This window comes from Dama dama, chromosome 23 (assembly GCF_033118175.1).
Source record: "Dama dama isolate Ldn47 chromosome 23, ASM3311817v1, whole genome shotgun sequence".
In the NCBI taxonomy this organism is placed as follows: Eukaryota; Metazoa; Chordata; class Mammalia; order Artiodactyla; family Cervidae; genus Dama; species Dama dama.
The window spans coordinates 18,833,561-18,860,561 of NC_083703.1; the positions used below are offsets into that span (position 1 = coordinate 18,833,561).

The 27,001-nt window shown below is 39.0% G+C and overlaps 1 protein-coding gene across 1 annotated transcript in view; it reads right to left on the bottom strand.

Moving 5' to 3' along the window:
* LOC133044617 (ankyrin repeat domain-containing protein 26-like) overlaps nucleotides 1–27,001 on the bottom strand; it is a 54,602-nt gene that overhangs the window by 21,945 nt on the left and 5,656 nt on the right. The window contains exons 4-12 of the mRNA XM_061126092.1: nucleotides 25,485–25,622; nucleotides 21,327–21,394; nucleotides 18,801–18,834; nucleotides 17,696–17,765; nucleotides 16,133–16,229; nucleotides 13,162–13,190; nucleotides 12,995–13,067; nucleotides 7,070–7,318; nucleotides 3,643–3,725 (exon numbers count right to left, since the gene is read on the bottom strand). Coding sequence (XP_060982075.1) covers nucleotides 3,643–3,725; nucleotides 7,070–7,318; nucleotides 12,995–13,067; nucleotides 13,162–13,190; nucleotides 16,133–16,229; nucleotides 17,696–17,765; nucleotides 18,801–18,834; nucleotides 21,327–21,394; nucleotides 25,485–25,622 — 841 coding nt within the window. The remainder of the gene's footprint in view (nucleotides 1–3,642; nucleotides 3,726–7,069; nucleotides 7,319–12,994; nucleotides 13,068–13,161; nucleotides 13,191–16,132; nucleotides 16,230–17,695; nucleotides 17,766–18,800; nucleotides 18,835–21,326; nucleotides 21,395–25,484; nucleotides 25,623–27,001) is intronic.

The window sequence follows — 27,001 nt, forward strand, 5'->3', positions numbered from 1 at the left end:
TAAAGCTATTCTTTTCCCTCTGCCTTTTACAATTCTTTTTTTCATTTGGATCCGGGAGATAGCCAAAAAGTGATCAGTTCAGTTCAGTTGCTCAGCCGTGTCCGACTCTTTGCGACCCCATGAACCATAGCACACCAGGCCTCCCTGTCCATCACCAACTCCCTGAGTCCACCCAAACCCATGTCCATTGAGTCGGTGACGCCATTCAACCATCTCATCCTCTGTCGTCCCCTTCTCCTCCTGCTTTCAATCTTTCCCAGCATCAGGGTCTTTTCCAATGAGTCAGCTCTTTGCATGAGGTGGCCAAAGGACTGGAGTTTCAGCTTCAACATCAGTCCTTCCAGTGAACACCCAGGACTGATCTCCTTTAGGATGGAATGGTTGGATCTCCTTGCAGTCCAAGGGACTCTCAAGAGTCTTCTCCAACACCACAGTTCAAAAGCATCAATTCTTCGGCACTTAGCTTTCTTTATCGTCCAACTCTCACATTCATACATGACCACTGGAAAAACCATAGCCTTGACTAGACTGACCTTTGTTGGCAAAGTAACGTCTCTGCTTTTTAATATGCTGTATAGGTTGGTCATAACTTTCCTTCTAAGGAGCAAGAGTCTTTTAATTTCATGGCTGCAATCACCATCTGCAGTGATTTTGGAGCCCAGAAAAATAAAGTTAGCCACTGTTTCCACTGTTTCCCCATCTATTTGCCATAAAGTGATGGGACTGGATGCCATGATCTTAGTTTTCTGAATGTTGAGCTTTAAGCCAACTTTTTCACTCTCCTCTTTCACTTTCATCAAGAGGCTTTTTAGTTCTTCTTCACTTTCTGCCATAAGATTGGTGTCATCTGCATATCTGAGATTATTGATATTTCTCCCGGCAATCTTGATTCCAGCTTGTGCTTCCTCTAGCCCAGCGTTTCTCATGATGTATTCTGCATATACATTAAACAAATAGTGTGACAATATACAGCCTTGACGTACTCCTTTTCCTATTTGGAACCAGTCTGTTGTTCCATGTCCAGTTCTAACTGTTGCTTCCTAACCTACATACAGATTTCTCAAGAGGCAGGTCAGGTGGTCTGGTATTGCCAACTCTTTAAGAATTTTCCACAGTTTATTGTGATCCACACAGTCAAAGGCTTTGGTATAGTCAATAATGCAGAAACAGATGTTTTTCTGGAACTCTCTTGCTTTTTCGATGATCAGCGGATGGTGTTCACTAAAATATGAACCAAAGTTTACCAAATACCAGGAGCAGAATGAAACTGAGGAGTTGTTAGTGAGTGTGGAATTCTGGAATATAAGTAATGCTTCCCAATTCCACATGCAATAACCATCAAACCTTACAGCTAGAGGGTATAGAAATAATTGCCTACTGTCGCCCCACTATTTACCAAAAACAGCAATAAAATAAAAAAAAGTTCAAGGTTTTGTTCAAAGCCCCTAAAGTGGTACTCCCTAGCATTTTATGGCACCAAAAGAAATCATACAATTCTGTAACCTTGAATGTGATAAATTACCAAATGTATTCATCAGATTAATCAGACAAGTTAAAAGTGTGACTTTGGCACAGTATTTTTAAATGCCTTAGTTGGGGATAGGGCTCATCTCCTTTTTTTTTTTTTAACACAAGAATACATAGAGTTTTTTTCTTTCTTTCCTTGTCCATTTTCAAACTCCATCAAAGCATCTCTTACACAAAAGAATAAGCAAGCAATTTTAAAAACCTGTTACTGAAGAAAGAAAAATCTCACAGCGTCTCAAAACTCAGTTTTCTCCTTTGGAGATAAACACTTAATTTTTTTTTTCTTTTTTGCTGAGGGTTTATACTACCTAAGGGCTTCCCTGGTGGCTCAAATATTAAAGAATCCACCTTCAGTGCAGGAGACGTGGGATGGGAAGATCCCCTGGAGAAGGGAACGGCTACCCACTCTGGTATTCCATGGACAGAGGAGCCTGGCAGACTACAGTCCAAGGGCTCACCAAGAGTTAGACACGACTGAGCAACTTTCACACATACACACACACACACAACCTATGTGACAAAATCACACACGTCAAAACTTACATTTTAGTAAAAAACATAATGGAAAGGTCTGTCTCAAAAGAAACATCTGAGAGTGGTGATTAAAGCATATGTGGGAGTACATGTATTTGTTATTAAAAAGATCCTGAAGCGGCCATGCTGGAAATCTAAATGCCCAGTGACTGCAGAAAGCAGAGATCACACATATTCATCTACAATGAAGAGATTAGAGGGAACACGTGTTTATGTCCCTTCTCTCAGTCACTGCTTTCTCTCCATTCTATGGAAATACAACATATTTAATCCAACAGAGTTAAAGAAAAAGAAAAAAAACCCCGCAAAACCCTAGCTGATTATACTTCTTAAGCAATTTCCTTGGTGCTTATTCTGGCTCAGAAGATCACATGGTACATAACTAAATGAGTTTCCCAGTCCACATGAAAGACTGACAGAGACAGAATTAGATATTAGATTGATTGAAGGACAAGAGCCATGCCATGAAAATAGTTTCCTGAATTCCTCTTATTGAGATGGCAGAAATAATCTATTTCTACACAATTACCTATTTAGATGACCCCACTTTATTCATAAGCGGAAAATCAAATGGACCAGATCATTGAGAAAGAGAAAAACCAAAGCAAGAACAAATGAACCTCTACCTCTTTTGAAAGTTGAATTATCTTCTTCCAAAGCCAGCAACTCTACTTGTAACATGTCTATTTCATTCTTAAATCTCTGCATATCCTTCTGTAATCCTTCATTTACATACACTTTGGATGTTCTGTGACTTTTCGGTTGAGAACTCCCATTTTCTAATTCGGGTTCCATGTTTTTATCCTTACTAGCACTACAATTATGTGCATGCAGTGGCTTCTGGAATCAGTCCTGTATTAGTTTGCTTTTCTGACCAGTATTTTTAACAACAGCAGGAGTACTGTGACTTTTGATTTAAATGTGTTTCACCTTCCTGGAGTGGACAAGCCACAGTCTAGACTGATGTGTCTGTCCGATGTCTAATTTCCAATTAGTAGGATTTTGCCTCATATTTTGTAACATTTGCATATCGAACTCTTGGTCTTCTTTCACTTCAAAAGTAACTACCGGGTCTCCTACTTTTTTATTTTCTGTGTCATTATAAAAACTCTCCTCAATTTTGATAAACATGTGTTCGATGTCTAATTGATCATTTTCAATGTCTACTTTATTTTCAGTAAAACAAAGCTTTGAAGGTGACTGACAAGCATATCCCAGGGACCCAAAGTTTACAGACAATGGAAAAACATTTTCGAGACTGGGTTCTTTTTGTTCAGGAAATGCTTAGAATACTAGACACATAGAAACTCCAAATGCATCGTTTCCCTCACAATCAGGTATATTATTTCTCATATTTGGAGATATTTCCCTTTTGTTTACTCCTTTTTTTTTGGGTTATCACGTGGTGGATCTTCCTCAGGACAAACGGTAATTTTGTATTTCTCACAAATTTCACCAAACTTCTGCTTTAACTCATTTCTAATGGCTTTTAACTTATCTGTCCATTCTAATTTGCCTTGTTTGATACACATTTTCTCATTGAGTATTAAACCAGAAATTGAAATTTACAGTTTTACATACCTGTGAATGGTTATTTCCAATTCCATCAAGTTTTTCTTGTTCTTCCTCTGATATCATTTCCAAGTCTAGTTCTGCCGACAAACCTGTATGTTTAGTTAAAATTACTTAGAATGTTTAGGTAAGAGACATAATCTTCATTGAAAATGTAGATCTAAAACATTGTATCAAATGACAGATTAAGTCAACCTTAATCTTCAACTGAATATCTACTTCTTTAATACTTCCAATGATCTAAAAATTTCAACAAACAATTTGGGAAATACCAGATGTCACCAGGTTACAGGCACACAAGTAGCTCAAAGATTCATTCACAGATTCATCCAACCATCAGTGAACAAAACAATCAGAAACCAAACAAAATTTCAAAATACAGGACAGACATAAAAAGTCGCTATATATCCTCTTCTCTACTTCCAAAGAGTACCTTCTTAACAACATGCCAAGCTTCAACTGCAAAATTACTGGTGGTTTACAAAATTCCTCTTACTTTTTATGCTTTTATCAGTTCCTTAATCTGAAATGCTTCCCTGTACTCTTTGACAAATTACTTTTCATCTTTTAAGACTCAACCTGCTTTGTGAACTTGTCTTTGATTATAGCTATCTTTCCCCAGATAAAGAGGTATCTCTTTCCTTGTAGCTACCTTAGTACTTTAAAGATTTTTCTAGTGTATCCTTCTAGATTTTCCTAGTGATAGATACACATCTGAACTGTAAATTATTTCTTCACATGCCAATCCTCTTGGCTTCTAAACTGCAGAGGAGAAGCTCTTAAAAATCACCTTGGTATAGACAGCCAACAGGAATTTGCTGTGTGGCTCAGGAAACTCAAACAGGGGCTCTGTATCAACGTAGAGGGGTGGGATGGGGAGGGAGATGGGAGGGAGGTTCAGAAGGGAGGGGAGATATGTATACCTATGGCTGATTCATGCTGACGTTTGACAGAAAACAACAAAATTCCGCAATTATCCTTCAAAAAAAAAATAAATTTAAGAAATCACCTTGGTATAAATAGTCTTTATTTCTTTTATTTAATAATTATTTCTCGGGTTTCTGCTCAGGACTAGACACCAGAGTTTAAAGAAAAATGTAGATAAAAGGTGTCAGGGATGGCTTTTCTAGAGACACTGCCTGAGCGGAGACTTCCAGGGCACAGAGGGCAGGAGGGGAGAGCACTGAAGGCTGCCGCACGACGGGAGAGGAGCAGACGCAACACAGGGCAGATGTTTGTCCAAGTCCAGGGACGGGGACTGACGACGATCACAGCATCCGGCCCCATCACGTCGTGGCAAAGAGATGGGGAAACAATGCGAACAGTGACACACTTTATTTTCTTGGGCTCATAGATCAATGCAGATGGTGACTGCAGCCATGAAATTAAAAGATGCTTGCTCCTTGGAAGAAAAGATGTGACAAACTTTGAGAGCATATTAAAAAGCAGAGACATTACTTTGCTGACAAAGGTCTGTCTAGTCAAAGCTGTGGTTTTTCCAGGAGTCATGTATGGATGTCAGAGTTGGACCATAAAGAAGACTGAATGCCAAAGAACTGATGCTTTTCAACTGTGGTGTTGGAGAAGACTCTTGAGAGTCCCTTGGACTGCAAGGAGATCCAACCAATCAATCCTAAAGGAGATCAGTTCTGAATCTTCATTGGAAGGACTGACGCTGACACTAAAGCTCCACTACTTTGGCCACCTGACGTAAAGAACTGACTCACTAGAAAAGACTCTGATGCTGGGAAAGACTGAAGTTAGGAGGAGAAGGGGATGACAGAGGAAGAGATGGTTGGATGGCATCACCGGCTCCATAAACATAAGTTTGAGCAAGCTCTGGGAGATGGAGAAGGACAGCGAAGCCTGGTGTTCTGCAGTCCATGGGGTCACATAGAGTCAGACATGACCGAGTGACTAAATAACAACAGGAACAGGTGAGGAGGGCATCAACAGCAGTTCAGAATTCCAGGACAAAGGACAGAAAGAGCTAGAGATGGAGAGTCAGGCAGAAGTCATAGTATGAAAGCATCAATGTCGCTTTAAGAGGTCTAGACATTAATGTGATTCAGAGTGCTTCATGGATACATGTACTTCTGACATTGCTGACTAAATGCTAAGGGAGGGATGAAATTGAAGAGCATACAAATAAAATAAGGAAGATGAATCTGAAGGCATTAAGAGTGGGGAAAAAAAGTGGATGCAGGCCTGGACTGAGGGAGTGTTTCCAGAAATATTTAGGATACAAAACTTTCAGGGTCTAGTATAGAACAAATCTTTAAGAAACCAACAAATGTACAAATCCTGGGACTCTGAAGGAGTAGATTCAGCTTGGTATTTTATAAAAGGTATCAACTGAGAAGAGAAACAATCAACAAGAACTGACTGAACTTGCTTCTGTTTATTTTGTAGTTTTCCTATTTCACACTGTCCAGTGTTGAAGGGACTCATGTAGCCATTTTACTTGAATCTGTGTTTCCTGGACATACCAAGCTCGCGGAGAAACAAGAGCAAATGACTCAGTTGTATAGATTAAAAAAAAAAAAAGACAAACACTTTGAGTTGAGAGCTTGCAGTCACTATTCTAGGAGATAACTGAGAATCGGTTGTAAATGCAAAGGTGAGGATAGAAACGAAAAAAACTACAGGACTATAAAAAGAAACAGCGTATGATTTCTTACTATAGTCCTGACCATATGACTGTTTAAAGGCACTAAATTAATTAGTATTTATGGACAACACGTTATTAGATGTGATTACTCAATAGACTGGGCATCCTAGTAGAATCAGAATTGATTTTCTATATACTGCTTTTAAATGATACAGCACTCCTTCAAACCAACATCCCTTGTGAACTCTTAATTCACTACAAATAATAAAACAAGTTGATATACTATGTGGACACAGCTGAGAAGGAGGTACTATTTAGCAAATTTCCCATGACTCCCATTACCACTGGGAAAGCCAATTCTAAAATATATGAAGTCATAGAAAACACAAGAACTATTTTAGTATTTGGTTTCAAAGCTCCTTTTGCAGTTATACTGAATATAATGATAACTAATACTTTAGAATTTAGAGCTACATAAAAATACTGCTACGAAGTCACGTTTTGAGAGGGCAATCTAGATGTCTACCTAGGTCTCCCAACTAGTCCCAGAGTTCTAAATATAGTCCTGCTACCCACTCTCGGGTGTATACTAAATACTAGCCAAAATGAATTCACTTTCTCCTAATTCTCTCTGTTATTTATTGTATTACTATGGTCAGAGGAGAATGCAAACATCTTGCTAAGAGGTATTTATTGGCTGTAGGTTTCATAAAAGGAGACAGCACAAGGTAGGTTTTGCCACAAAATCTAATTTGGAATCGTCAGAATGATGCTAAGGCCGTGCCCAGGAGGCCGACAGCTGAGTGCTCTGGGCTTCTGCATTACCTTGTTCGCTTTCTCTGTTTTCTGGCACTTGAGACTGGCACAGGTCATGGAGCATGGAACTCCCTACCAGAAACACTGCCGCAATATTCGTCTTTACTGTATCTGTTACGGTCATCTGTCCAAATTCTGTGGATGTTGACTGATTTTTGGTCGTTGATTGTGACATCAATAGACACTGATCATCAACTTTCAAATGCCCAGCTCTTTGACAAGTCTCATTGCTGAGGCTCAAAGCAGTAGAAGACCAATCTGAAAAATGTGAAAACAAAGTCTCCATTTATTAGAATATGAGTAAGAATACAACTCTGACTAACATGTACAAAGTCTTTCCTCAGAGGATCAGTTCCATCTCCTCCTCTCCCCTCAGACTCACTAGTCCTTCACAGCTTCTTGTATCTTACATGTCACTGTCATGAAGAGACTTTAACTAGTGCATCTCATTTCTTCTATTTTTTAATTTTCTAGTATTACTTATGTTGATTCACTCCATTTCTATTACATAGTCTGTATTCCATAATAACTTTACTGATAATTGTTTTCAGCATACAAATATTTTATTAACAAAATATACGTCCAACTTATTTTACATTTAATTATGCCTTACAATACAGTGTGCTCTAGAGACCATGGTTTTAAAAACACTTTTAATGAATGGTACTACTTTAATTAATGGTACAAACCAAGACAACATTAAAAAGCAAAGACATCAGTTTGTCGACAAAAGTCCATACAGCCAAAGCCATGGTTTTTTCAGTATCATGTACAGATGTGAGAGTTGGACCATAAAGAAGGCTGAGCACCAAAGAATTGATCCTTTCAAATTGTGGTGCTGGAGAAGACTCTTGAGAGTTCCTTGGACAGGAAAGAGATCAAACCAGTCATTCCTAAGGGAAATCAACCCTGAATGCTCACTGGATGGACTGATGCTGAATCTGAAGCTCCAATACCTTGGGCACCTGATGTGAAGAGCCAATTCACCGAAAAGACCCTGATGCTGGGAAAGATTGACGGCAGGAGGAGAAGGGGGAAGCAGAGGATGAGATGGTTGGATAGCATTGCTGATTCAATGGACATGAACTTGGACAAACTCCAGGAGATGGTGAGGCACAGGGAGGCCTAGCGTGCTGCAGTCAATGGGGTCACAAAGAGTTGGACATGATTAGCAACTGAACACCACCACCAACTACTTTATTACAATGAGACAGTCTTTCTCAAATTATCAGTATCCTCAGAACTGAATTTTTAAGGCGTGGAGAAACATCATAAAGTTATATAGGAAATGATAGCTTTGTGGGTCACTAATTGTTTCCACGTGAAAATAGGATAAGTCCAGGACCACATTGGATCCAAAGAGCACAGAGCACCATGAGGCAAGAATGAATACAACACAAGAATATTTGCTTTAAAAAAAAGGAATTATCAGGTCTAAATTTCTTAAGAGAAGTCAAAGAAACAAGCAAGAAATGTAAAACTGAAACTTTAAATCCTGCGTCAACACAAGGGCCCTTTTATCATTTCACATCCAACTACATCAGTGGTTTCAAATGGTGGTTCTCAAGTGTGCCCCCAGAATCCCTAAGTCCAGAGACCCATTGGGTCAGGGGTCTAGGAGGTCAGAACTATTTTCACAACAACACTAAACGTCACTTTCATTCTCATTCGTTCTGAGTGCGCAGTGGGGTTCTTCAGACACAGCATATGTGATATCAAAACTCTAATGACCAATGGAATTAGCCATTATGATCATGTGTGTTGTATTTTATGTTTTTTAGTTTTATTTTCCAGGAGTCTCTGGTGGAGGCGTGGGTCGGCAGGGGCCTGCTGCAGTATTCATGGGGACACTGAGTGCAGCAGGGCAAGCACGGGGCCTTTTGGAAGAGGTCGCCATTATCTTCATTACCTCCACCATAGGTTGGCCTCAGGTCAAACAACAGGGAGGGAACACAGCCCCGCCCACGAACAGAAAATTGGATTCAAGATTTACTGAGCATGGCCCCACCCATCAGAACAAGACACAGTTCCCCCTCAGTCAGTTCTCCCATCTGGAAGCATCCACAAGCCTCTTATCCTTACCTATCAGAGGGCACAAAGAATGAAAACCACAATCACAGAAAACTAACAAAACTGATCACATGGACCACAGCCTTGCCTAACTCACTGAAACTATGAGCCAAGCCATGTATGGCCACCCAAGACGGATGGGTCATGGTGGAGCATTCTGACAAAATGTGGTCCACTGGAGAAGAAAGTGGCAAACCACTTCAGTATTCTTGCCTTGAGAGCCCCATGAACAGTATGAAACGACACAAAGACAGGACACTGAAAGATGAACTTCCCAGGTCGGTAGGTGCCCAATATGCTATTAGAGATTAGTGGAGAAATAACTCCAGAAAGAATGAAGAGACGGAGCCAAAGCAAAAACAAGTTGTGGATGTGACTGATGATGGAAGTTAAAGCCTAATGCTGTAAAGAGCAATATTCCATAGGAACCTGGAAAGTTAGGTCCATGAATCAAGGGAAATGGTCAAACAGGAGATGGCAAGAGTGAACATCAACATTTTAGGAATCAGTGAACTAAAATGGACTAGAATGGGTGAATTTAACTCAGATGACCATTATATCTACTACAGTGGACAAGAATCCCTTAGAAGAAATGGAGTAACCATCACAGTCAACATTAGAGTCTGAAATGCAGTACTTGGATGCAATCTCAAAAACAACAGAATGATCTCTGTTTCCAAGACAAACCATTCAGTATCACAGTAATCCAAGTCTATGCCCCGATCACTTCTGCTGAAGAAGCTGAAGTTGAACAGTTCTCTGAAGACCTATAAAACCTTCTAGAATGAACACCCAAAAAATGTCCTTTTCATTGTAGGGGACAGGAATGCAAAAGTAGGAAGTCAAGAGATACCTGGAGTAAAAGGCAAATTTGACCTTGGAGTACAAAACGAAGCAGGGAAAAGACTAACAGAGCTTTGCCAAGAGAAACCACTAGTCATAGCAAAGACCCTCTTCCAACAGCACAAAACAACACTTTACACATGGACATCACCAGACGGTCCATAACTAAATTAGATTGATTATATTCTTGCAGCCAAAGATGGAGAAGCGCTATACAGTCAGCAAAGAAATGGGAGCTGACTGTGGCTCAGATCATGAACTCCTTATTGCCAAATTCAGACTTAAATTGAAGAAAGCAGGGAAACTCACTAGACCATTCAGGTATGACCTAAATCAAAACCCTTAGGATTATACAATAGAAGTGACAAATAGACTCAATGGATTAGATCTCATAGACAGAGTGCCTGAAGAACTATAGATGGAGGATTGTGACATTGTACAGGAGGCAGTAATCAAGACCATCCCCAAGAAGAAGAAATGCAAAAAGGCAAAATGGTTGCCTGAGGAGTCCTTACAAATAGCTGAGAAAAGAAGAGAAGCTAAAGGCAAAGGAGAAAAGGAAAGATATACCCATTTGAACGCAGAGTTCCAAAGAATAGCAGGAGAGAAAAGAAAGTCTTCCTCAGTGATCAATGCAAAGAAATAAAGGAAAACAATAAAGACTAGAAAGCTCTTCAAGAAAATTAGATATACCAAGGGACCATTTCATGCAAAGATGAGAACAATAAAGGATAGAAATGGTATGGACCTAACAGAAGCAGATGATATCAAGAGGTGGCAAGAATACACAGAAGAACTATACAAAAAAGATCTTCATGACCCAGATAAGCACGATGGTGTGATCACTCACCTAGAGCCAGATAGAAAAGAATGCGAAGTTAAGTGGGCCTTAGGAAGCATCACTACGAGCAAAGCTAGTGGAGGTGATGGAATTCCCATTCAGCTATTTTAAATCCAAAAAGATGCTGCTGTGAAAATTTGGAAAACTCAGCAGTGTCCACAGGACCGGAAAAGGTCAGTTTTCATTCCAATCCCAAAGAAAGGCAATGCCAAAGAATGTTCAAACTACCATACAATTGCACTCATCTCACACGCTAGCAAAGTAATGCTCAAAATTCTCCAGGCTAGGCTTCAACATTACATGAATCATGAACCTGCAGATGCTCAAGCTGGATTTAGAAAAGGCAGAGGAACCAGAGATCAAATGGCCAACATCCGTTGGATCATCAAAAAGCAAGAGAGTTCCAGAAACACATCTTCTTCTGCTTTATTAACTATGCCAAAGCTTTTGACTGTGTGGATCATAACAAACTAGAAAATTCTTAAAGAGATGGGAATAGCAGACTGCCTGACCTGCCTTCTGAGAAATATGTATGCAGTACAAGAAGCAACAGTTAGAACTGGACATGGAACAACAGACTGGTTCCAAATAGGGAAAGGCGTATGTCAAGGCTGTATATTGTCACACTGCTTATTTAACTTGTATACAGAGTACATCATGGGAAAATGCTGAGCTGGATGAAGCACAAGCTGGAATCAAGATTGCCGGGAGAAATATAAACAACCTCAGATATGCAGATGACACCACCCTTATGGCAGAAAGTGAAGAAGAACTAAAGAGCCTCTTGATGAAAGTGAAAGAGGAGGGTGAAAAAGTTGGCTTAAAACTCAACATTCAGAAAACTAAAATCATGGCATCTGGTCCCATTACTTCATGGCAAAAAGATGCGGAAACAGTGGAAACAGTGACAGACTTTATTTTATTGGGCTCCAAAATCACTGCAGATGGTGACTGCAGCCATGAAATTAAGATGCTTGCTCCTTGGAAGAAAAGTTATGACCAACCTAGACAGCAGAGTAAAAAGCAGAGACATTACTTTGCCAATATTGGTACATCTAGTCAAAGCTCTGGTTTTTCCAGTAGTCATGTATGGATGTGAGAGTTAGACTATAAAGAAAGCTGAGCACCAAAGAATTGATGCTTTTGAACTGTGGTGTTGAAGATTCTTGAGAGTCCCTTGGACTGCAAGGAGATCAAACCAGTCAATTCTAAAGGAAAGCAGTCCTGAATATTCATTGGAAAGACTGATGCTGAAGCTAAAACTTCAATACTTTGGCCATCTGATGTGAAGAACCAACTCATTGGAAAAGACCCTGATGCTGGGAAAGATTGAAGGCAGGGGGAGAAGGGGAAGACAGAGGATGAGATGGTTGGATGGAGTCACCAACTCAATGGACATGAGTTTGTGTAAGCTCCAGGTGTTGGTGATGGACAGGGAAGCCTGGTGTCTGCAGTCCACAGGGTAGCAAAGAGCTGGACACAACTGAGCAACTGAACTGAGCTCCAATATAGTGAATATCAATAGACAAAAATAAAAGTTCCTTGGAATTCTCAATAATTTTCAGAAATATAAAAGAATTCTAAAGCCAAAACCTTTCAGAATCATTGTTTTAAAATATTATGTCATCAAATAGTCATTAAAGTATGATTACTTCCCCTCATTCCAATAATCAAAGACACCATAAACTCACATACACACACAAACACACACATAGTCTGCTAACCAAAACATCTGATAGGCCTACATTCATCTGTGTAACAACACTAAAATGAAATAATTATAAGCTGAAATATAACTTACATATTAGCAAGTAAAACTTTACTCAAGGCAAAGGTCAGAGATCAAGTAAGCATCTTTGGACACTGGAAAAATCTTAGAGTCTAATAATTAATCTCTGAGAATTCCTGAGAAATATAGAAGTTCCAAACTGAGAACCATAGGGTATCGAAACATATACAGAAACATATTGAGTTCAAGCTTACATTTTAAAAATTCTTGTTCTTATGCTTGTACCTATCTTTTCTATCAAAACACGGATAACAACAATAACATTTGGATTATGTATGTCAAATTCTTCAATTAAATTTGCAAAAAAAAAAAGTTAGCAGTATGAAGACTGAGCATTTCAAATATTTCAGTGTCCCTCTTTCCAGAGTTAAGTGTGTATTGAAAAATTTACCTGAACTGGATGCTTGAAAATCCTTCATTCCAACTGTTATATTAGGAACAGAATCTTCCACTAAGACTGCAGGCTGAATGGGTTTGGAAACAAGTTGATTAATAAATAATGTACATATGATACAAACCACAGTTCATAATTCAAGATAAAAACATCAACGATTTTACCTTCACATTAACGTATTTCTCAGGAGAATCTAAAAGGCAAAAGGGACACAGACTTAATTATATATAAATATGAAAGCCAGCTGCACATCCATGCAGAGTTAGGACTCAGCAGAATCCTCGCACTCAGCCTTGGCAGTGAATATATTCAGTTTTAGTGTCTTGATTTCAGGGGTATGTTAGGACACCCACAAAACAGACATATGAATCCACAATGGATAGTGGAGAAAAAATAGAAATACAGGTTTAATGGAACAGTTAAGATTTCAAAAGTAACACTATGTTTTCAATGACTATAAAATATTAAAGAGCACACAGACCAATGTGTACATGACGACTGATGAGAAGAAAATTGATCTTAATCAGAGGAGCAAATCATGACCCCAAGAAGATAAACATGAAAGCTGATGGTAAAATACACCAGTATATCTTGAATGTAATACAGCAGTTATCATTTACAACATTATTCTACAAGTATTTATCATGTTCTTCGATCTGTCCAGTCATTTAAGAAGTACACAGTGGAATGACAGTTCACCAGAATGTATAATTCATTTCTCATCGGAGAAAGAGTAATGAACTGATTAGCTTGCATATACACTTGTAGAAAAATGGCTCATAAAAATATTCATTATTTTTCCATATCTATGTGGGCTGTTGGTATGTCTACATGTCTTGGCTCCTCTAGTTTAGCCATCTTAAAGTTTCTCGATCCACTCACGCAAGAAGGTAAATAAAACACATCTAGGAAATAATGTATAATAAATTCTCAATATTGAGATACAATTATCAAAAAGGAAATAATAAATTTAATTGCCACAGACTTATTAGATATTGAAAATCTTGGGTGTTTCAAATCAGTGTAGTATTTATTGAAAATATTTCTAGCATTTAGGGACTGAACCCTATTAACCTGTTGTTTCAAAACTTAGATTGGTTTGGTACATCATGCTAACGTTTCAAAGGATTTCTGTAAAACAACTTTCAAAAAATAAGCTATCTTAAAAAAAAAAAAAGTCAGTGCCTCCATATTCAAATTAATCTAATGTTAATAGCAAATTAATCTAATTAATATAAACAAATTAATCTAATTTTAATAACAAATACCAACACAACACAAATACCAATACAATAACAAATACCAATACAACTCTCTGATGCCTAAGAGTTACTTGGAATGGCTGGGGTTTCCCCCACTCCTAGAACCCCCTCCCGCCTCCAGTATTCTCTGGAGCAACAATGATCTTATTTCTTTTCAGTGCAAATGCACTGAAGCCATTTAGAAGGAATTCTCTCAAGTTTCCTCATCAACTCCAAACTCACCTCCCTAAGGCCTTACTTTCCTCCCTTTGTCCTTTCACTAGATTCTCTCCTATCCAAAGGGTAGTAATCTCTGGATCTGTGGTCTTAATTCTTCCCCCTTTACATTCTTTCTATAGATCATCCCCACCACTTTTCCCCTCTTTGCTTAGCAGTAGTATCTTACACCTGTAATTGCTACTTTGACTCTTTGCGTCCCTCTGGCTATAGACTCAGATTAATGCTTTTCCTTGATCCTGTTATGTCCTGCACTATCCAGTGTTCTTCCAGATTTCTCTAAATGCAAGGCTACACCCTTGCTACTCGGAGAGTTTGTCAGAAACACAGATTCTCAGACCTCCTGCCCAGCATGTGCGCTTCACACAAGGTCCAGAGGCGACTAAAATTTGAGAAACTCTGGTCTATACAGAGTCTGCTTCTACATTGAAAGTGAAAGTGAAAGTCACTCAGTCATGTCCAACTCTTTGCGACCCCATGGACTATTCTCTAGGCTAGAATACTGGAGTGGGTAGCCTTTCCCTTCTCCAGGGGATCTTCCCAACCCAGGGATCGAACCCATGTCTCCTGCATTGCAGGCGGATTCTTTACCAGCTGAGCCACAAGGGAAGCCAGAGAATACTGAGTGGGTAGCCTATCCCTTCTCCAGAGGATATTCCCGACCTAGGAATCAAACCAGGGTCTCCTGCATTGCAGGCGGATTCTTTACCAACTGAGCTATCAGAGATGTCAACTTAATTTATTCTCCTGAAATCTTAGCCTCAACCTCCTCACTCTAACACTTCTCCCCAAAGTGAAACTGCATTACAAGTAAGAAACTTTCCTGTGGACTGTTTATCAGGCTGTAAGTTCCTTGATCTCCCTATCACACCGCCTGCTTGCTCCTTCTTTCTAGTTCTCTTATGTTGGCCTATGTGACACCATCCTATAAAGCAGCAACATTTCATATGACACCAATTTGCAAACATTTACAGCGGAGCACGTATGCCCATGCTCCTCCACAAAGGATAACGCACAACTGTGCATGCCTAGGAACCTCAATTCTGAATGTCTTCCTAACAAAAAGTAAACCAGTATGAGGGGGAAAACTCTGCTGTTCTTCTCTGACAAGCTTTGGTGCTGGAAGCTCACTTCAGATTCATCGTCCATGTCAAATACTCTTTCTTTATCTAAAGACCTTGATTACTTATTGCTACCTTCCCCCATCCACAGACCTGTGCTTCTTTTCCTTCATTTCCTCCCTGAACTCTCTGCCTCTCTCATCCTTCATTCCCTCTTTCCTCTTATTGCTCGACCTTCCTTGGGTTGTACAGTATCTTGAAACAGAATAATTTTTTTTTTTGGTCATGTGTCACATGGAGTCTTAATTCCCTTACCAGGGATTGAACCTGCACCCTCTGCACTGGAGAGTCTTCACCGGACAGAGCCTTAAACATTGGACTGTGAAGGAAGTCTAGGAACTAATAATTGAGCTCCTTAAACTGGATTATCAATGTAATCTGTGGCTGACACCTGATAAGATACACAATTTCCCTCCTTGTCTTTTTCCTCACTGTGTCTCTGACAGGTGATGCTCTTTGGTGATTAGAATATATCAGCAGGCCCATTTTAATTCAACGTTCTGTCAAATGACTTTCCTATAAAATACAGTTCTTACCTTCTACTTGTCCATTTAATGTCTTTTTTCCTCTTCGACCACCAGCTCCAGATAAACAATCCACATACTTCTGTGGAAGGCTCTCAGAGATGCTCTGCTAAAATTAATGTCAATAATGAGTTGCATGAAGATTTCCTAATCCCTTTTGAAGAAAATACCCTACTTTTAAAAACTGCCTACTTTTAACCAGGTTAAGACAGGTTTTGCCAAGATCCCACAGCTGCTAAGTGACAGAACTGGTTATCAGAATTCTGAGGAGAATGTATCACTTGAAAAGAAATATTTAATGGAACACAAGATGGGGCTAAAAAGGTCAACAACTTTTAATCTAAAATTCTCAGCTCACAATTAGAGGACACTGAAAAATATAGTGTAATCTTTTTCTTATCACGTATTTCTTATTTATTTCCATGCTATGCAGGATTCCTCAACATAACTCAACTGAACTTCTACATCCTAAATATTAAAAAGGGAATATAAAAATAAGTCATATTTTCAGAATTCAGATTTCTCAGATATATTATATATATTCTATTACCTGTAACATTATATACATATCCATTTGTCTCTTCACTTATTCACATTCAAAAACTATTAAAATGGCTCTTACATTCACGACCTATGCTATACACTCCAGGAGATGCAAATTGTTTCCTGAACTTTACTCATTTATACTGATACAGGGTCTAAAAGATGAACATTTAAGTAAGAATAATACAAAATCTCTGAATTCTGAAGTTTTAGAATGTGATACAAGGCTTCGAGGAGGTTTTTTAAAAACTACAACAAAAAAAATATCTGAGGTTGTAAGTTTTATCTTACTGTTATTAAAAGTCTCTGCTGCTACAGCTGGTTATTATTTTAGGCAAAACATGTATTCTTCAATGAGATGAAGAGCTGGGGATATCCTCTTAACGGAATGCTTTAGAAAACACAGTGGAATCCCTTTATAATATGGATTTTGAGAAACAGAATTTTAATTTCTAAATCTCCGTCATGTCAACACTTATTTTAGTCTTAAGGCAGAGCCAAAACAAAACAGAAAACAAAAAAACAAACCACCCTCCTAACAACTCTAACAAACCAAAATAAAGTGTCCAGGAGGGGAAAAAAAAACTAGATGATATAGGCTATATAGTTTTGGAACTGAAAGGCTCCAGGAAGATACCATGATCATTACAATAAGAAATTATGTCCACTAAAGATATCATTATGAGTATTACATAAGTCCTATCCTTATGGTTTAAAATTCACAGTAAGGCTCTTTATCCTTGACCAAATTTCATATCTCCTTCACTGTGGGAAAGCTTTTCCTAATATAATTTTTCTGTCACTATGTATTTTCCAGCCCATTTTTTTCTTCACCCCACCTTCCGTAATTACCAAAGCAAAAAAAAAAAAAAAAATCAACTAGTCATATGTTTATAAAATAGTTTGGTCTGACCAATTTTACATTGCAAACTTATAACACTGAGAGGGACACCGCGGCTGAATTTTAAGAGGAAATGCCACATGAAGCTAAACTCAGAGCTCGGAAACTAATTTCACAACAGAACTTTTTACCTTGGTTTCCAAGTCTAAGATGTCATTATCTGATGTAAGCCGTAAATCAGCACCAGGTTTGCTGGAAAACCTTTAGAGCAAAACCAGACAACAAAAGTGAGCGAAAACAGTTTTTTGTTGTTTTTTTTTTTTAAAAAACATATTTTGAAGTGGACCATTTTTAAAGTCTTTATTGAATTTGTTGCCATGTTGCTTCTGTTTTATATTTTGGCTTTTTGACCCCAAGGCATGTGGGATCTTAGCTCCCCCAAACAGGGATTGAACCCACATCACCTGCATTGGAAGGAGAAGTCTTATTAACCACCTTAACCACTGCACTCCCAGGGGAGTCTCCAAAACAGTTTTTAGCTACACCTATTTCTGCTTCTATCTTTCCCAATCTATGAAATATCTAGTTAAGGCTCATTATTAGTTTCCATAACATACAGTGACAGCCAATATACTGGCAGAGCCTGAAAATAATTTATTTTCACCAAGTCCTAATAGGTGAACTTAAAATCCAACTGATGGACTAACATAACTTTTGTTTGCCCAAACTGGAATAAACCCGATGACTTAAAGCAGAAGGATAAGCTGCTCCTTCTCCATTGTCCGTCCCTGGTTCAGAAACTAATCCGTGTCCATCAAAAACGGTAGTCTTGGTCCTTCAGCAGGGGAATCACTTATGGAGAAGGCCCCACTTCTCCCCTTTCCTCCAAAGGGAGTACAGGAGTTCCCCGCAATGTCTAAAACTTAAAATGGACACAAGTCAAAGAACTACATTATATCTTTAATTTATATGCTACATGGGTACTTCTCAATCTCTGCTGAGGGACACAAGAGTGGACATGGGAAACAGGCAGGCCAGCTGTCAAATCACAGGTCAACTCATTTTAACCATGGAATCACAGGTCAATTCATCAACTTCCTGAAACACAGTTGCCTAATTAAGTAAAATTAGGACACAGCTACTCTACAAAGCTGCTGTGATGACTCTATGAGGTCACAAATGTTAAGCACACAGTGCAGGATCTAACCCAGAGTGGAACGCTCAACAAACATTAGTTTCTCTTCCCCGTGTTCCCTTACTTAAACACACAACTTTAAAACATCCATAAAATCCTACCTGCTTAAAGAGTCTTCTTTAGAACTCTCATTCTCTATTAAAGAAAAAAGTAAGACACATTTTAAATCAACAAAAGAAAAGTACAGAATATTAAAACCTCAAGACTGATGCTCTGTTTAAAAAGTATCTTCTGGACCATACCTGGAGACCACACTAGAGGGAACAGTGATTGGACTATACTCACAGGATATTAATGCCTAAGACCCACTCCTCTCCTTTATAGTCATCAATGCAAAACAAAAAAAAGAAGAAAGAACTGCTGTTTACAATGACCATAATCCTAACCAAACTCTAGAACACTGACAGAAAGCGATATTATACCATTAATAGAATCAGTGCTATAAACTGCCCATAGCCCACTTAAACAGCACAGTATCTCTGGACGTCCACGCCTGGAGCAGTGAACAGAGAACACAGGCGTCTCGCTGGGACATGACACAACGTCCCTGGCTCCTCAGTTCAGGATGAAAACGCCCTGTCACAGGGAAGCTGGGTCTACAGGCACTGAACTTCAGAGCTGGTGAAACATAGGAAACAAAGTCTTCCTGGCCCAATTTCCAGATGCAAGAGAAGGATGAAAGATGTAGTGATTCCAGATTTAGAAAGGATAATCTCTTGAAAGGGAGGTGGGGGAGGGCAAATGGGTAGAGGGGGGTCAACTGGGTGGTGAGGATGGGGGCGAGACTTGTAGTGGTGAGCATGCAGTATGGTACACATAAGCTGAATGTTTTAAAAAGTTTTAAATATATATATATACACACACATACACTAATATATTTTAAAAGAATCTCTTGAGACTATGTCCTTCCATTGCTCAAGAGTATCTGGACCACATAGAGCAGGATGGTCCAAACAGTTCTGGGTACTAGTGAGGGATATCATTATATCAATCCTCCCCATTATAAGGCAAATGTTGACAGAAATCATGCTTTTTCAGGTTGGAAGGCATACATCATCAGATCCGAAGCTGATGAACAAGGGGAGGGAGGGAAGGAGGGAGGGGGTGATGGACTCTGGGGCTGTTGGACAACATGTCACATGTGTCGTCATGATCTGATGCTGGAGGGATGACTCACATGCAGTGACTCCACGGGGAGAGGAGTCCTGCAAGCTCGAGCCTGGAGGGCAGGGGCAGTGATTTTTAAGTGTTTACACTCTGACATCAGAACAATGCTTCGTACATAAAAGACACTTGACAGTTATCTGTTTAATGAACAAATGAACAAATAAATAAGCATGTTTTCTTTGAAAATTTTGTTTAGAAAAATACAGAAAGTAACCAGGGACAACTCTATTCTATTCTGAGCATATTGAAAACCAAGACTCAATGTCATCTCTGTATCTCCTCTGACATATTAAACCAACCTACAGTTCTTTGATGGATGTTTTTATGTTCAGACACCAAGTCGTGCCCAACTCTTGTGACCCCCATGGACTACAGCTCACCAAGCTCTTCTGTCCATGGGATTTCCCAGGCAAGAATACTGGAGTGGATTGCCATTTCCTTTTCCAGGGGATATTCCCGGCCCAGGAGTCGAACCCATAACACCTGCATTGGCAGGTGGATTCTTTACTACTGAGCCACCCTTTGATGAGATAGAGGTTTACTAGTTAAAGGTGTCCTCAGACAGCTTGGACAATGTGCTAAATGCCACAGTGAGGGACCCAACGCTGTTTTTGTTAATGTGACGCATTTTGAGTGCTGTTATTAGAAACTCCAGAGTCCCAAGTTCATCTATTTGAATATGTATTATGAGAATCTTTTAACTGATGGCAAGAGAACATCTCGTTCTTACAAAACTATACTGTCATGACAATTATCCAACACAGAAGTAAACATCTGGTCCTAAGAAAGTCAACCTATCTCACTCTTTTTGGATCTGTAAGGAATGAAGCTGGTAATAGAGACCTGCTTAGTACAACAATAGGCAAAATAACTGGTTCTCAACCAGGCATTGCTTTTCTGCCTTCTGTACTATTGGTAGGTATCTTTCAGAAATAATCTCTCACTGGTATGCCGCACACTGGCTCAGCTTTGCAGTTCTTATTGTTTATCATTTCTTATCCTACCAGGGAGGGATTATTGAGGTTCCCAGTTTTAATGATGGTAACTTTTTTAGTGATACCCATCACTACATAGTAACTAATAACTATTCATTCACTAAATGTAAACCATTTGTAAAAGTTAATGTTCATTTTCATAAGAAGTCCAATTTGCTATAATATGATTATAGATGAAATATACATCATACTAAAATTTTTTTTCTTATTTGCACAAAGATCTAATGTAGGACCATATTAAATACATGGATTTCTTTTCAGACAATACTGTCTCTGATTTTAAATTACCTACAATTCACTTCTTAAACAATTCTGAATACTAGACTGTTAAGAAATTAATTTAAAAAATAAAATACACGTGTAATTTACACTAACTTTTTCATACTTCTTTCATTATTGAAACTTCCTCACTCCTATTTATCTATGGTAGAATCACCAAGAATAATTCTTTATCAGATGACGTACCTGGGTTGCTACTTTCAGGAGGAGTTTTAGGTCTCTCTTCTTTATATTTAGAAATCAGTTGGCGAATGCTATGTATTAAAAATGTGATAAATACGATTTTAATGCTAATATGAAAAACAACTACCAAATTCTTAGATCATTTCAGACAAGGTCAGAGATAATATCAAAACTTCATTTGTCCCATACATTTCAGGTTTCTAAGTTCTACAAACTTTTATTTAGCGTGTATTTTTTTTTTTCATTTATTTCTATTAGTTGGAGGCTAATTACTTTACAATATTGTAGTGGTTTTTGTCATACACTGACATGAATCAGCCATGGATTTACATTTATTCCCCATCCTGATCCCCCCCTCCCACCTCTCTCTCCACCCGATTCCTCTGGGTCTTCCCAGTGCCCAGGCCCGAGCACTTGTCTCACGCATCCAGCCTGGGCTGGTGATCTGTTTCACCATAGATAATATACATGTTTCGATGCTGTTCTCTTGAAACATCCCACCCTCACCTTCTCCCACAGAGTCCAAAATTCTGTTCTGTACATCTGTGTCTCTTTTTCTGTTTTGCTTAGGGTTATTGTTACCATCTTTCTAAATTCCATATATATGCATTGGTATACTGTATTGGTCTTTATCTTTCTGGCTTACTTCACTCTGTAAAATAGGCTCCAGTTTCATCCATCTCATTAGAACTGATTCAAATGAATTCTTCTTAATGGCTGAGTAATATTCCATAGTGTATATATACCACAGCTTCCTTATCCATTCGTCTCCTGATGGGCATCTAGGTTGCTTCCATGTCCTGGCTATTATAAACAGTGCTGCGATGAACATTGGGGTGCACGTGTCTCTTTCAGATCTGGTTTCCTCAGTGTGTATGCCCAGGAGTGGGATTGCGGGGTCATATGGCAGTTCTAATTCCAGTTTTTTAAGAAATCTCCACACTGTTTTCCATAGCGGCTGTACTAGTTTGCATTCCCACCAACAGTGTAAGAGGGTTCCCTTTTCTCCACACCCTCTCCAGCATTTATTGCTTGTAGACTTTTGGATAGCAGCCATCCTAACTGGCGTGTAGTGGTACCTCATTGTGGTTTTGATTTGCATTTCTCTGATAATGAGTGATGTGGAGCATCTTTTCATGTGTTTGTTAGCCATCTGTATGTCTTCTTTGGAGAAATGTCTCTTTAGTTCTTTGGCCCATTTTTTGATTGGGTCATTTATTTTTCTGGAATTGAGCTGCAGGAGTTGCTTGTATATTTTTTAGATTAACCCTTTGTCTGTTGCTTCGTTTGCTATTATTTTCTCCCAATCTGAGGGCTGTCTTTTCACCTTGCTTATAGTTTCCTTTGTGTGCAAAAGCTTTTAAGTTTCATTAGGTCCCATTTGTTTAGTTTTGCTTTTATTTCCAATATTCTGGGAGGTGGGTCATAGACGATCCTGCTGCGATTTATGTCGGAGAGTGTTTTGCCTATGTTCTCCTCTAGGAGTTTTATAGTTTCTGGTCTTACATTTAGATCTTTAATCCATTTTGAGTTTATTTTTGTGTATGGTGTTAGAAAGTGTTCTGGTTTCATTCATTTACAAGTGGTTGACCAGTTTTCCCAGCACCACTTGTTCAAGAGGTTGTCTTTTTTCCATTGTATATTCTTGCCTCCTTTGTCGAAGATAACGTGTCCATAGGTTTGTGGATTTATCTCTGGGCTTTCTATTTTGTTCCATTGATCTATATTTCTATCTTTATGCCAGTACCATACTGTCTTGATGACTGTGGCTTTGTGGTATAGCCTGAAGTCAGGCAAGTTGATTCCTCCAGTTCCAATCTTCTTTCTCAAGATTACTTTGGCTATTCGAGGTTTTTTGTATTTCCATACAAATTATGAAATTATTTGTTCTAGTTCTGTGAAAAATACTGTTGGAAGCTTGATAGGGCTTGCATTGAATCTAGAGAAGAGCTAACACCTATCTTACTCAAACTCTTCCCGAAAATTGCAGAAGGTAAACTTCCAAACTCATTCTATGAAGCCACCATCACCCTAATTCCAAAACCAGACAAAGATGCCACAAAAAAAGAAAACTACAGGCCAATATCACTGATGAACATAGATGCAAAAATCCTTAACAAAATTCTAGCAAACAGAATCCAACAACATATTTAGCATGTATTTAAAGGAGAAAGAAAAGGAAGATGAAGTGGTCATGAACTGAGGGCAGTATAGCTCTGTTAATTAACTAGCCTGGCATATGAAAACGCCTTCAAACTTGGAAATCCCAGCTCTGTAACCAACTGCTCTTTGTTCCTGGTTAAGCTGCTTCTCTTCACTTCAAAGTCTTCCTCTACACAAATGGGGTCTTCCTGCCTTATTTCACTAGGGGATTAAGAAGATTTAATTAGCTAAGATGCCCCCCAAATGCTTGGAGAAACAGTCAAAGAATGGAATAATTTGTTCTTGAACTTTACTGCTGGAACTACTTAGGAATTCCAAGTAAAACCCCATGTGTGTTTTTTCATACGTTTAACACTCAAGGGAGGGCTGCACAAAACTGTGATTGATTCTGGTGATTAGCTATTCTCTGTGGTTTGTAATTTAGGGAATCTCAGCTCTTATATAATGTGCACCTTAATTTATTTATAAAACATGAACTCACTACATTAGATAAAATAATTAGCCCCCATCATTGCAGCTAATCACACTAAGAGCAGAAAACTAATCAAAACCAAGACCCGGCCTGGACCACTACTCTTCCTTCTCTACCTACTCAAACTCTGAACCAGCAGATCTTTCTGACAATGATGCTTAGTCTCCATGATCATCTCCAATTCACTTGGAAGACATATCCCTACTCCTACAATGGATACTGGCAAGTCCTAGACAGGGCTTACCTCTCTGAATTCCAACTATCTTACTTGAGATTTAGGGATTTCTGGTGAATGGGTTCCTTATGAGGCAGACTCTGAAAACATTTAAGGTGGAGGCAGATATAAATCCTTTGGAAGATTTTCATTATTACAGGAAACAATCCCACGAGGGGCCAACCGTAATTTTGGAATCTCAGCCAAGCCGGCACCCACTACCCTAGGAAGGATGACAGGGAATCTATCACCTAAGAAAAGGTGCCCCCACAGGACAGAAAGCCACCTGGAGGTTCAGGTCTAGAAACCAAGGAGGAAAGGAAGTCTGCTCAATCCCTGCAGGAGTGCTTGAACCTCTCTGACAGCCTAAAATGGTCCACACTGACATCGGCTACCAGAAAAGATAAATAAGAGCCCCCACGGCCCCTCATCGTGAAGGTCTAGGCTTACACATGGCTCCACATGAGGCTTCTGAGTGAGGGGGGAGCCAGGAGCCCCAGCTGCCAGAACTGGGTGCTGGACTTCTGCACCAGTGACTTGAGCGACAAGCACATGTATAAAAACAAAGAAGCTGTGACTCTGAAGTTGACATGTGCATCACCATGAAGACTGGGGAACCTGGACCCGCAGAGGAAGCCTGGGAGTAAAGGTCAATTGTGAGCCGACTGTAGGAGAGTTTCTTTTTTTTTTCTTTTAAAATGATTTTATTACAGGTCTTTATAGAGCAACATCCAGACTGCAGATCCAGCTGCCAAGGAGACCGTGTCAGGACCAGTTGTAGTAGCAGTACTGCAGCAGTAGAATCAATACAAGCAACAGAATGATGAGAATGAACTGTTTTCTTCCCTCCAAATGACTTGTGGAGGAGGACTGTCTCGTGGATCTTAGGGAATCCGCGAGGTTCTTGGAAAATTCAAGCAGGAGGAGCATATAGAGAGGCAAGTCCTCAAGGGAAAACACAGGATTTGCTGCTGAACTGAATATTTCAAGACCCAAATAACTAGTTAGAAATATCACAACTGTGACACTATTTGGACCCCATACAGAGAGGTTACACTGGGAGTGAAATGGCTAATGTTAGGCTCTCTAAGGATCAAGGTCTACTTGTCCTGAGATAAAGAATCCCAAACCCATGGCCACATGTAACTAATCGGCCTTTTCTTGGCTTTCAGCTCATGAGGGGGAACAGCTCACCACTATTCCCAAACTGCCTGCACCAAACTGGAGCTCTCACTGGTCAGGTATTAGTAATAGTTAAAATTATTTTTGGCTGCAGTTTAGTGATAACTGGCATTTTAATGGGAACACTTACATATTAAAGCCACCAATAACAGCATATTCTTCTGCAGTCCATCCAAAAACATCTTGAGGAAAGATGTCAGCACCTTGCTGAAGAAGAAGTCTGACGATATTTGCTGATCCATTATTGACAGCAAGCATGAGGGCTGTTCTGTAACAACAGAGAGATGACTTCAGCCTCAGGAAGTTTAGTTAACTTACTTAAACAACTACTTTGATACACTTTACCAAGTTAACATCTTGCCTTTCCATGAAGAACTGACCATTTACAGGCTCATGTTCATCTTTGTAAATTACCTCCAAGGTTAAAATGAAGGGATGGAAAAGAAGCCTCCTGTCCCACTGGGATGGCACGTAGCAGCAGTTACTATTTCAAAAGTCCCTGATGGGGACTTCCTTGGTGGACCAGTGGGTAGGACTTCACGTTCCCAATGCGGGGGACCCAGGTTCCATCTCTGGTCAGGGAACTTGATCCCACTTGCTGCTACTAAGGGTCCTCACAACTAGGACTCCACACAGACAAATAAATAAATAAATAAATGTTTTTTAAAAAATAATAATAAAGTCCTTGATGGACAAGAAACAATGTTGAGGTCACTTATCTGAGGCAGGTGACTACTTAAGGGATGAATTCCCCATTTCCTCCTTAGTCTGATCTATTAGACTTCAAAGTTAGCGAGACGTAGGGTTAAGGAAAGGCTACTTGCATGCTCAAAACAAAAATATTAATAATAATGGGAATAAAAATAGTCTTGGTGGCAGTTAATGATGTTGACAAGCATGGGCTAGGCACTAAATGAAAAACTATATATAAAATCTTTCTTACACATAGCCAACTTTGAAAGATGCATTACTATTCGCCTTTTGTCTCAGGAAACTTATTTGCTGATGTTAAGTAATGTGCCCAAGATCATAACCCTAACAGGTAGGAAAGCTAGGAATTGAACCCAGTCTGAATCTAAAGCCCATCATCTTCGTCTGTACCATCCACCTCTGACTTGTCTTTGTTAAAGGAACTGTTTATCCAATTATAGCTGTCTTTCTTCCTTCTATCTGCATTAAAAATGAAAACATCAAAATATACTAGAAATAAAAAATGATAAAAACTGATGAGCCCAGAGTATCTGCTGACAGCGATTAATAATCAATTTTTAGTTGCTGTTGTTGAGTCGCTAAGTTGTATCTGACTCTTGCAAACTAATAACATCAGCATTCTTCAAAGAAAGTAATTTAATCCAAAGAGTTTTCCAAAAGTCCTTTCCAAATCAAGTCCTTTATATTTAGTATGCATCTTTTAAAAATATATATATATACAAAGTAGAGGTTAAAGGATTATTTTAAAAGAATTAAGAAATTCAATACTGTCATAAGGTAAACTACAAAGCAGAATCAATATTTTATAAAGCTAATAAAACCAATATGAAATCCCTCAGCTACTATAATATGGACCAAAAAGCAAACCAAAAAAACAGGTTGCATATGATATCAGTCAATATTATAAAAGAATATGAATCCTGCTATATATTCCTG